The sequence below is a fragment of the Balaenoptera acutorostrata genome, chromosome 14, assembly GCF_949987535.1.
Source record: "Balaenoptera acutorostrata chromosome 14, mBalAcu1.1, whole genome shotgun sequence".
In the NCBI taxonomy this organism is placed as follows: domain Eukaryota; kingdom Metazoa; phylum Chordata; class Mammalia; order Artiodactyla; family Balaenopteridae; genus Balaenoptera; species Balaenoptera acutorostrata.
Window position 1 is genome coordinate 84,399,090 of NC_080077.1, and position 13,055 is coordinate 84,412,144.

The 13,055-nt window shown below is 37.7% G+C and overlaps 1 protein-coding gene across 41 annotated transcripts in view; it reads right to left on the reverse strand.

The window, feature by feature from the left end:
• Positions 1-13,055, reverse strand: part of RIMS1 (regulating synaptic membrane exocytosis 1) — a 465,974-nt gene that overhangs the window by 106,439 nt on the left and 346,480 nt on the right. For 25 of the 41 annotated variants that reach the window (XM_007166655.3, XM_028168809.2, XM_007166651.3 and 22 more), the window contains one exon: positions 7,496-7,608. In XM_007166655.3, the coding sequence (XP_007166717.2) occupies positions 7,496-7,608 (113 nt within the window). Of the gene's footprint in view, positions 1-279; positions 340-3,501; positions 3,532-7,495; positions 7,609-8,650; positions 8,834-13,055 lie in introns of those variants that run through there. The other 16 variants (XM_057527863.1, XM_057527869.1, XM_007166646.3 and 13 more) reach the window with 4 other exon arrangements.

Here is a 13,055-nt window from a genome sequence, read left to right on the forward strand (position 1 = left end):
TTATTAGTGAAACAGGAAAACAAAACGCAACAGATGCTATTTGTTCTTTATTCCTGTTTAAATCATTTAGTCACTTGAACTCTCCCTTTCATTCTCTGTGGGTGTAAATTACACATTTTTTATGATAAAGGGAATTCATATTTGTAGAAAAGGCAGTATAATGTGTTTCGTTATGATTCCAAATTGCTTCCAAAAGGCAAAGAGTTAATGCACTTAAGAAATACTATCTTAAAGGCATATAAATTAGAAATTTATTATGATAATAACATGTTTTCTCACCTTGAAGTCATTTAATTTCTGGTTCTGTTTTGATCTTCTTATATCATTATTTCGATGCCCCCAAACTACATTCATGGGCTCTTTAAAACTGTCCAAGAAATGTAGCAGAGAGGGAAAAATTGGCTTACTTTTAGAATGAATGATTTAAAATATGCCTATAAAACAGTCTTTGAATCTTAAAAAGATAAGGTCTACTAGTTTCCAACATGAAAGGGGGAGGTAAAAGGTAAATAACCTGCTAGGAACATTTCTATTTCCTCCGTTAACTTTTCAGCCCAAAATTTGTGTTATCTTTGTCCAAATACACTGGCTTCCTGTTCTCAAGGTGCACGCTTCATCTGAAGAGCAAGCCAGGGATTGGAAGATTTAGATGCGTGGCCCAAAATCAGGTCACCGGGGGAGGTAGGGCCCCTAAGTGGGCCTCCCGGTGCTGTGAGTGGAAGATGTGACAGTGACACGAGGCAGTGGACAGAACATGGGCCGTGGGGTCACTGCCCAGCTCTGTCCTATAGCAGCTCTGCTACTGTGGGCAACCTCGTAACCCCTGTGCCCTCTTTCTATAAAAGGAGTCATCACGCCTTCCTCAGGGCTGTGCCCAGGTTATTACCGTAATTACGTGGTATCGACGCACAGCGGGTGCTCGGTCAATGCCGAATGTGGGAGAGGCCGCCTATCAGAGTGGTTCAGAACGAGGTCTCTGGAGCGAGCCTCGAGCCCAGTTCCCTGTCCTACCACTTCCCAAACGAAGACTGACACAGGGCCAGGTTTTGCATCTCTCTAAGCTTCAGCTTCCTCAGTTGGCAAATGAGGATACGAATAGTTATGTCTCAGGCTGTTGTACAGCTATGAGATGAATACATGACACGCTCAGTCAAGTCACTGACATAGAAGAAGTGCCCTATACATTCTATCTGCCATTAAAAATGTTCCTGGTACCTTATACCTCTCTGGAAGTGCTTTGCAACATATGCTGTACAATTATACAGTGGTTCCCAACAGTTAGGGCGACCAACCGTCCCAGTTCGCCCAGAGCTGTCCTGGTTTTAACACTGAAAATCTTGCATCTTGTGAAACCTCTTAATCCTCAACGAACTGGGAACGTCTTACAAGTTCGTCTTCAATTCATCAAAAACCAACTCTCCCTAGGGGTCGGTGGCCTGTGTCGTTAGCTCAGCATGGCTGGGCCAGGCCCCATCACCCAGGGAGCACTCAAGATAACTCAATTCTCCAATATGAGCGACCCCAGAAAAGATCAGCTCACAGCAGCAGGGTTTCTATGCAAAACAATACGTTATCTTTCCTATGGGGCAGGTGAGTCTAAAATTTGACTCTAAAGAAATCTCTTGAATTTGCTTCTGTCTTTTCCTGGCTTCCCAAGCTTTTCATGCTAAGCTGTGCTCCCTTAAATCCCAGGGGGGTGGTACAGCATCCTGGGCTGCTCTCCGCCTTCCCGGCGGCATTTGGGGATGTACCTCTTTGGTGGTTTTCAGCCCTGGGGTGCATCCCGTGAAGTTTATCCGCACCCTGTGTCCAAGGCAGACTTGGTACAGTGATGACATATCTCAGCCAGGACACAGTGACCTTGTAAAACGCAACGACCTGATGTGCTGTGTACTAAGGCTGTAAAGGGGCACACTTCATACACCTGAGGTTCTACAACCCATGAATTTTGTTTTGTTTTGATTAGCAAATTATAGCTTTTGGCTAGTAATAATATAGAAGGAAGAGCCCTCCAGATGAAGAATTATTACATTTTTTTTCCTTTTGGCTAAATGAATGAGGTCATGACCCATCTCCAACATAAAATTTAATGCTTTTAGCAAACTGAAGTTTATCTTGCAAATCTAAATAAATTCTTCTGAATGTAAGTACCAATGTATTGGCCATTTTTGTACTACTGAACCTAAATTTGTGTTTCTGATACCTGAATTAAAAATTCAAGATAGCCAGAAATCTATGTAAAACCTAGGGACCAAAGCATCTTGATCTCACTGAATAACGTTTTATTTTTATTAATATCTATTTATTGCCTAGTATGTCAGACACTTTGCCAGAATATGTGTTATGTTCGAGAATATGTATTATGTGCCAGAATATATTTTTATAAATTCAAACTGATATAAGTAATTGAATATTATCTCCCATTTTCAATCTATGACACTGAGAGACATAACACATACCTCAATCTACTCGGAGTTAGGGATATATGTTTGGGATTTGTGCCTATTAAAATAGGATGCACTAAAGTATAGAGGAAGGAGGTCCAAAGTAAGAGACCTGGGCTTGCAGTCTAGGTCACACCACCAGTGTGAATGCGTTAAGTCTCTTAACCTCTCTCAATCTGAGTTTTATCTTTCATAAAATAAGGATGATGGTCCTCTCAGGACTAACTTTGAGGGTTACTATGGACAACAAATTAATTCAATCACGAATCTATAAATATTGAGTAAATACTTTTATTAAATTATGCAGCATTATATAACTTTTTAATATTGTTAATATTATTTCATTAAGCTGAAAACTCATATTCAAATATTTAATTATCAAGCCAACAGTAACACCAAATAGGGTGGCCCAAGACAGTAGGAGGAGGTCTGCGTCTACGTGGGACTCAAGTCCAAAAGACCAAACATCAAATGTGATCCAAAGGACCACAAGGCAGGTCAGCAAGGTGCCAACACAGCAGACTGAACGGTTTCCCTCCTGTGTCCCTCAGGAAGAAAGAACTGATGGGTGTTCTAACCCTCCTGAGGCCAAGAGGAGTAGCGTCCTGGCAGCTACTTCCCAGACGCATGACTGCAGCAGGCCAAATATGCCATAAGGTTACTGCTATTTAGAAGGAAAACCCAGGGATTTTCTTCTCCTTTGCACCACAGAAGGTAAGACTTAAACCCTTTATCTATGAGAGCAGGGGAAGGCAAATAAACAAAAACATATTATAAATATGCTATTCTTTTCCAAAGAGAATCGTTTTCTAGTTGTCAGTGTGGATAAATACATTTTGAAGCAAAAACACTCTTAATTTTAATCGTCTCCTCTTTGATGTGAGCTGCTCACAATACAAAACGGTTAATACCAAATGCCCTACCAAATCACTGCACGGAAAAAGCTATCTGTTAAATAGTTTGGCTCATTATTTCAATAAATACAGTTATATAACTCATATACTATGAGAGAAAAGGAACAATATTAAATTGTTAAAAAAGTTACATTAATATTTACCTTTTGTGGATGAGTTATATTTTTCTTGTTCTTCAATGAATTAAATGCACATAATGATGGAAACAAAAGAAAGAAATCAGCAAATTTATAGTTAGACATGGAAATATGAATCAACACAATGGCATGAATAATAAAAATACATAACATATAATGTGACATGGTAAATTGCAATGAGAAACCATGAGGAAATCTCAAATATGGTACTAAAATCAATCAAAGAAAGAACGAATGCAACAATTTAAAGATTTTAAATAAAAACAGAAACATTGGGAAATTAATATTGTATATTTGGCATTTGAAAAGTATATTTTGTGTTATTTTTTTCTTGCCTTTGAAGAATTGCAAAGTATTACAGCACTCACTTTACTAAGACATTTTAACCCTAATCCATTGTGACTTTTTATTGTAAATGTACTTAAAAGCATATTTAACATTCATAACTAACATTTTCATTTCAAAAATGATAGCATTCCAGATAATTTGAAAAAACATATAATAAATAAAAAATAAATTCCACTTTTTGCTAGACAGTAGGCATTTTCTTTTCACTGTGGAAAATATTCTGGAACATTTTCCACCTGGAAAAAAATATATTTTAATTTAAGTAATCCTTTCTTCCTTCTCAAATTACTGTAATTATATTAAAATATCTCAAAATGAAACTGTTCTTGGCAGACTGTATTTCTCAGACATTTCTTAAGCCTTTCTCTGTCTCCTTGTCGGTGCACCATTTACTGAGAAATAATGGCCTATCTAGATATTTCGAAGGAGAGTGCCATTAGTTCTAGGTAGCAGAATTACTAACAGAACACACAAAACATAACTGACACTTCAAGTGTTAGTTTATAGTTTATGAATGATCTTTAAATATGTCTTCTTAAAAAAGACAACTAGGTTGCACACACACACACAAAAATCACTTGGTTGGTTTCAGAAAACCATACATTTTTATGCGACCAATTATGTTGCTTTCAGTCTCACTCGACCTGAGGGCTACACTGTAATACAACATTGGAACACAGCCAGAGGAATTTCCTGCAAGTCTTGGCTCTCAATTCTCACATACCATTTGAGTTACCTAACTTTTGAGGCTACTTTTTAGTGACTTTATCTCAAAATCTCCATTGTAATCACACCTCTTCTTTTTCCCTAACTATACTTCAACATAAACAGATTCCATATAGCAAATAGGCTAGCATTACTAATTTTTAAAAGAAACTTTAAAATACTTTTTCAAAAATTAAGTAAATGTGTCTTTTCAAATTATATGTTAGCTTTTAAAATAATATATATTGTTTTATCGTACAAGGAGAGAGTAGTAAAATTGTATTACAAAAAAAAAAAAAACAACAACAACAAGAAGCATCCAAACAATCTACGGATCCTAAACAAAATAATGTAGATAATTGTAACCAGAAACTGTGTATGAATAAAATTATTTTATAAGTTCATCAAGAAGTTGTATCACTATTCAGGAATCTAAGCCATTTGAAATATTTGCTCCTAACCAACTGCTTATCAACTCAGTTATCTTTTTTAAAAAAAGAAAATTACCCTTTGTTAAAAATAAAAAAACCCCGACAAATATACATAAAGAAAACTGGAAAGAAGTCAAGTGCGGTAGAACTTTCATTGATTGCAAATAAACTGCATTCTGCATCAGTCTTCATGGCAGATAGAAGTAAATTTTAACATATAATATGGAAAGAAAAACATACCATGATTCCACAGCGCTAAGAACATCAATGAAATCCATCTCAAATGGATTTAGACAGCTAAATTCTGTCTAACCCATGAATCAAATTAGAGGTTTACTTTTAAAAACATATTCTAGGACACACAAAGATGTCATGTAAACTGTTCAGCTTGAAATAGATCCATAATAAGACGAAGGAGGACAGTATCATCATTTACCAAACATCCCAAAGCACATAGTAATATCATACAGTAAACCAGATCCATTTTAATTATAGAAGAATACATAGTCACAATAATAAATGTTTGTTGTCATATTTTTTAAAGGTTGTATCTATATGACTCTTAAGATGATAAACTTCAGGAACCTCAAGTAGCAAGTGTTTAGGAATGTATTTGTGATATTAACTATCAAAATAACTCCACCAATTTCATCCTCAGTCACTCCTTTCTTCCCACCTCAATTCAATCTTTACAAATTGGTGATTTCTCTGAAAGACAACTGTGAATACGAATATCATAAACAGTAATGTTGACTGATATCAACGACAGAACATGAGCTTTTATAAAAAACCAAAGTCCAGCATACAATCCATCTGACTTTGTAGAAGCAATTCTTATTTCTACAGAATAATAAAACTATAATCTCACTATATGAGCGTTATATGCAGTACCGTTATATACTTTTGAACCAGAAGTGTTTTAGCAACTGGAGGAAATGCAAAGAATTTTAGAAACAAATGACCTTTTGGATATCAATCTTTAGCCCACTATGGCCAGTAACACTGAGTTTGTAGCTGAACACTAGAACCTGTAGTTCTTTTAGTTGTGCAACAGGAGTTCATGAATGGATAATTTAAATAAACACCATATTTTAAAAAATAAATTTTAAAACAATTTCATCTAGGCTACTGCTAATTACAGTCTTAATAACATTAATTACGAATTATCTTCTCAAAATGTTCCCAGATAAGAGAAAGTTTGTTAAACACATGAACTGAGAATTCCAAAGAATTAATTGTTATTTCAGAAAAGAAAGTCAGAGTTTCACATAGTCTCATATTTTCCTGATTAACTAAATGAATACCCTTATAATGACCCTGAATACTAAAGTATGATATATCAACAGGATGTATGATTTTAAAAAATAATACAAATCCAGAATTTATTGTAGCAGCATTTTTGTGTCAATATGCTGATACTTCTGAAATCTACACTAACTTTTCTATAACCAAGTACTCTGTGTACAGACTCTGCCTGATCAGTTTTTGAAACAATGTATTTATCTTCTTCGACCACTAACACTTCGGTGATACATTCAGTAAAGCTCTTTGAGTGAGTAAAACACATACCCAGCACCCTCAGTACAGAAGGAAATATACAAGTTTTACATCAGAAACAACCAACACTGTTGAGAAAAATATGCAAACTGTTAACCTTTCAGTTGTTTCATAGGGATGAAGAGTTTCAATACATGTTTTAAATAGAAGTCCACTGCGTTCATATTACAACCCCAAATTAAACAGTATTTCAGTAAACTGCTTAACAAATCTCTGGTAATAAATTATGTGATAACATTTACCGATAACAAATCATTTCACTTACTGAGAAATGGGATAGCACCTTGGGTCACATGAAGAAAACAGTGACTCTTTTAACCTGGTATTTAAATCCTCTTAGGCCAGGTAGCTTAGTGAATTTAATTTCCACTAGAACCTGCCCACCCCCCAACATCTCTCTTTCTAGGAAGATCAAACACAATGTGTACATGCTTAAAATAAGGGAAACTTAAGTGATGTTAACCGTTAAAAAACACTAAAATGTGTGTCCTAAATCAGTTTTTCACCATCAAACTTCTATAAAAAATACAAGGTATTGCAGGTTAAAAAAAAAAAAAAAAAAAAAAAACACTAGCAAAGCCTTCAATACGATTGCCTCATTTAAAAATATTTTTAAAACAAGGTTAAAAACGTCTTCCTTTGACACATAAAATACCACATTGTACTGAGGTCTTTGAAGTTTTATTTTCTTCCTTTGCGCCTTTGGAAAAGGTATCTCTAGGGCTCAATCTGTTCTTTTAATTGACCATCTAAAATGCATGCATTCACTCACTCAGCAAAAACAGCATATAGGCCACGCACTGTTATAACTTGGTGCTGGGAATAAAACTCTTAAGACACTTGACTTCTTAGGATTCATCACACCACGCATCATGAAAATACTATTCTTTCAATAGAAGGCGTATAAAAGGAAGTGGCTCTGAAATCCGAGATTTTGTCAGTGCTCTCTCTATGGATACCTTGTTCTGCACTGCCGCTCCTCACTGGCGCCTGTGGGAGCTGCCTGCCCCGAGGGTTGCCAAAGGCTGTGTCTGCGGGCGGGGACTGCGTCGGGCTGGCCTGCCGGTGCACTCTGCGGGGAGAAAAAGCAGGGCAAACGGAACGATGAAATCCCAGAGGGCCTGACGAGGATCTCTTCCTTCCTACCGTTCCTCTTAGACATAAAACCCCTAACTGGGCCTTTGGAAGCAAAATCAAGTACTTTTTATGATGTGTGTAAAAGGAATATTACCAAAAGGGGCTACAAGAGACAGGGAAACGTCTGCCACGTGGAGTTCTGCAGAATGAATTCCTGAACTGGGCAGAATGGAACGTACTTCTTTTCATTAACTCTCTGTGAAGCTGTGACTTTCTGTTAAGTTATCCATGTTTGGTAGTGCTGGGCCTAGTCTATCTACTCACAGCCTATGAATCTTAACCACATGGGTAAATTATTTAAGAAAGGCTGTTGCCTATATTGCTATGATTAAATCCATATAAGTGATAAGAATAGTTCTGGCTGCAGACTTTTATAAATTACCATTCCCTCGCACTTTATGTTTAAATAGGAGAAATCTGAAAAGATATTTATAAAAATAACCTTGGGCACGTGCTATGAACTATCTTGGTGAAAAGATCAAAATTTAAGAAGCGTGAAGATACATCACTATTGTACAGAAGTAAGCTGACCTCCATCTGCTGGCATTCAAACTTTTTTTTTTTAACTGAAGAACTTTAAAACACTCAGCTTTTACAGAACAAAGATGAAAGTTTTCAATTTTTTTTCTAAGTCCTCTTACACTTTTTAAAGCAAGTACACACTTAATTCCGGGTAATTTCTTATACAGAATTTCACATAATTTAAAAAATATATATATATATATGAATATGCCACAAACAGATGGAAGGACATAACACAGGCAGATTTAATTTTCGATGATGGCTAGTTGGCAGGAAGGAAAGAAGAGAATACCACCAGCACAGTGAAGGTAGATGCAGGTAAGGGAGGGTGTGGAAGAGGTTAAGTGTCACAAAGAAAGGATTAAGAACTATGGTGTCGTAATGAGTGACAGTGTCAAGAGGTCAGGAAGGTACAACACCACACCGAGACCCAGAGGCAGACACGGAACAGCGACCTTGTCAGGAGCGGAGAAGGCGGCGCCGACCCTCCGGGGGCAACGTGGTGCATAGAACACAGTGTTCTGACACTAGGGTGCTCACTCGAGCGGGAGCGAGCGGGATGTTTTCCCCTAAGGACTAGCTGATCAGTCGCTCTCGGGGCTGCGTATCCCCTTCTAGAAAGACATGGTGGGAGAACCCTAAAACATTAGGGTCAGAAAAGATCTTCAGTCAGCAGGTCACATCCACTTTGATACCAGCACATCTGTCCAAGGAAAACCTGGTTACTCGTACAAGACAGTGATTTTAAAACCCCGGAGCAAACCCATCACACAGTTACTGAAATGGACCTCACATCAAACTGATGCGTTATCGCGCACGTGCACGCCTGGTGGTTCTGAGCGGGCCTGTCTGGACTCCTCCAGTGTAACAAGCCTCTCAGGTCCCACAGGGGCAAAGACTTCTGTCTCTTGTTTCTTACCGAGCTGTATCTCTGGTGCTTAGAACACAGCAGCACAGAGAACAAGGGCTCAGTAGAGAGATCTGGATTTGAATGAGTGAACGCAATCGGGACAGTGAACTCAGGGACGCTTCAAGCACTTGCCTTCCAGAAGAAGCAATGCACTGGTGAGCTCTGTGTGTACTTTTACAAGGTTCATAATTTATCTCTGCAACAGGGAAGTCCATACCAAATAGGTAGCAAAGGGAAGCTGTCTTCTAAGGTTGATTTAAGTAGACCAACAAATTAAAATGATGAAGTAAGATGGGGAATGCTTCATTTTTGAACTGACTAAATGCAGATGGCTGATATATGGATAAAAATATGTCCTCTGATGTATAAAAGTAACTGAAAAGATATTTGTCCATACATTGACAGTTATCTTAATATAGTGTTCAAAATTATTATGAAGCCAATTTCCGAATTAAGGACCAAGAATTAAAAACTGATTTTTACATGTGACTATATATATTTATGTATATATATATATATATATGCTTGTTTAAAGCAGACACGTTTTTGCTTTTTTCATCATTTTCAGTATGTATTTTAAATAAAATGCACATTTAAAATACCTAATCTGTATTACTTTTCATAGGAACAGAAGCCAAGAAATAACACTTCATCCTTTTGAAAACGATGCTATAAAATTCGATTAAGTAATTTAAAGTGTGTGAGAGTCAAGAATCCATATTGATCACAGGAAGTACATTAATTATTGAGTGATTTATTCAACTTGTATACAGATTGACAATTTTTCTCAAGTAGAATGATTTTCACAGGTATAATTATTCTGATTCAGGATATCTCCTCTATTTCCAAACAATAAAATGGGAAAATGTCATATTTTAGAGCATAAAAAGGTACAGCTTAGGTCTTTAATGTGTGCATTTTATCTTCTTGAGCTCTGGATTAATGCTTTATCAGCCCCTAAGGCAGATCCTGAAACCTGGAAGGTCACTTCGATTTCACAATAAATAGAAGAAAGGACTGACAACATATGAAAACTGTTCATTCCTTCCGGATTGCCTTCTCACATGAACTCAGCTCTACAGAATTAATTTATATGGGAAGGACCAGGGTGTGATGAAGTCCTTTCCAACGATAAATAATGAGTTTCTATCTTTTACTCTTTAAAAGCCATTATCATGAGAATAAACTTCAGCACTCCTTGTACAAAATGCACTCGAAAATACTTGCTTTGAAAGTTGGATAGTACCGTTTTTACCCTAGTCCTGAGAAAATTCATGGATCTTGCAATTTCACTAAAATCTTGCTTCATTTCTTAACGCAATTCATAAGCACTAAAAGGACTTCTTAATTGCAACTTGAAATGTGAATACTTTAGGGGGGCCTTATGTGACCCCAAACTAAATGCCACAAATATAAAAAGCAATTTCAAGGGCAAATAAGTGGCTTTCTAGATGAATGTTACACGGATCTTCCCAAGCCACGAGCTTGCAGGGCCCGAGAACAGTGTGTCCTGTTGGGGGTTAATCATTTCGCCCCAGGGCTGTTTCTCCTTTGACACCGAACTAAAAGTCCCTCAATAACAAAACAGTTTCTGCCACCAGCCAAACAATGACCAATATGAAAGCATGGACCCAAAGGGAGGCAAAGAAACCACTCTGTCTGAGGAAAACCGAGGAGGGTGGCAGCAGGGCTGGATCACAGGAGGGGAAACGGAGGAGAGTGAAAATGCAGAGGCTGGAGAGAGACGAGCTAGGCTTTGGAGAAAGAGAAGGTGGAAGCAAGTAGAGTTCGTTTCAGACAAGAGGAAAGGAGAAATGTTGAGGTCCAGGAGTGAAACGTGAGAGAATCCAGGCTTTTCGATGAAATGGCATGTGCTAAGGATGTAAGGGTGTTGGAGGGAAAGAGATCAAAACCCAGCACGTTAGGGAGTGGAACGGGGAGTGAGTGAGAGAGAAGGAGAATGACGGTAACAGCTATTCTCACTGGGCATCCACATGTCGCCGTCTACACACGCCAGCCACTAGTGTGTATGTGTGTGTATAGACGTGTGTGTGTATGCATGCATACCACATACATACACACGTGTCCATTTTTTGTTTTGCATTCTCAACAGCTCTAAGAAATGCTATTGTTCCTATTTTATAGATGGAAAAACTGGGGGTCACAGAGTGACCTGCAAACAGACAAAGAGCTAACATGATAAAGGCGGGACCCACGCAGGTCTATGAAGCTCCAACACTGCTCCCTTTTCTGCCTTTGAGACAGGATTGGTTTCTATATCATGAGATGAAACATGGTAATTTCACATCCCTGGATGTATTGCTAATCTTGTAAAACAAAATATAAATATATGTGCAGGTATCAAATTGCTTGACAAGATTTAATAGAATCGTTTTTTGAGAGTTTATAGGAACAAAATATACGGAAAATGGTATTTAATTGAATATCTACTCTGCTTTATGTGTCTATACATAATATATTTTTGAAACAAAAATAATGAGGTTTCTAGAGCAAAGTATGAATTCCAACCTGACTCTGACTCCAGTTCACCATCTCCAAACCCATTGCTAAATATTTACCACTGAGTTCAACCTACGCCTTCTCTCTTCACCTAAAGTCTTAGGTGTTGTGACTTGAACTTAAGTAAAACACATTTCCCACCAAAACCTTAGGATGTTAGACATTTCCGTTGCTGCAAGCAGACTTGCAGTGAATTGCTTCTACTGTGGCTTTGAGTTCTGTTTTTTTTTTTTTTTTAATTACTTGTTAAAGGATAGACATGCATGTGGTATTTAAGGTCACCATGGTTCCTCCTATCATGGCCATTTCAGGCTTACACGGACTTTTTTCTGTAGTGCCAGCACAACATAAAATGCATACTCAAGCAATTCTAAATACCAGTTGTTACCCCACATCCCACAGTTAGGATGCAGAGAGCAAGTTCCACAAGAAGAAAAGACCCCAGAACAGGATGTGCAGTGGTTCTAGCAATCCACAAAGCTCAACTCACATGAGGGTGAAAAGTTACACTTTTATTTACTAAGGAGCTGCTTCAGAGGGTCTGAAGCTCTATTTCAATGGTGAGGCACCAAAGTCAAAAGTAGGTCTGCCTTTCTTCTATCTAGAACTGGTTACCATATCTTTCAAAATATTTTCTTACAAGTCTGTTTCTCAAAAGGTCAAATTTTTTGAGGCCAGGCAAAGGACCTTCAAAAAGTATGATCATCACAGCAAATTCTGCCAGAGGCCAAGGTGTGTCTGTGTGCTGGGTCTCCTCTGGGGAAGAAGTCAACTCCCGAAGGCCAAGAATCAGCATCCGAGCATTCATACTGTGGTCTCAATTCACCTGTAGCTACACGTCAACTCAAGGTATCTTCTAAAGAAATGAGAGCTAATGTAAACCTAGGCCAATTCTTCTTTTGTAACTAGCTATTCAACAATTCACTCAAAAGCCAGGCATGTATGTGATTTACACTCTAATAACAATCAACAGAGAGCTTTAATTGTAATCAAACAAAATCCGCATACCTAAAAGGTTTGAGTTTTCTATATCAAACCTACAGCAAAGTAAGTAATGGTAAGAGGAATACGAATATGGTCCTTAAGCAAACATTTGGGGACGAGGAGTCAGCTGAAGCCCTGCTGTTCCTACTGGAGGGAAGATTTGTGTTTACAGACATGTTCAGTGTTGCATGGCAGATGCTCAGATAAGCATGGGCAGTGGACTCTAGAATCATCTAACGTTTTGTAAAACAGTATCTTATGGTCAAAATGCTTGTGCACTGAAACTGTGAAACTGCACACAGAAGTCACTCAACTCGTAATTGTTAAACGAATTAAAGAAGCCTGAATGGAATATAAAGAATATGAAACTTGGAGGAAAAATTTCAATCTTGTCAAAATAATTGGAATTGTGTGCGCATATGACTCGGGGGGCTGTGAATGATGGC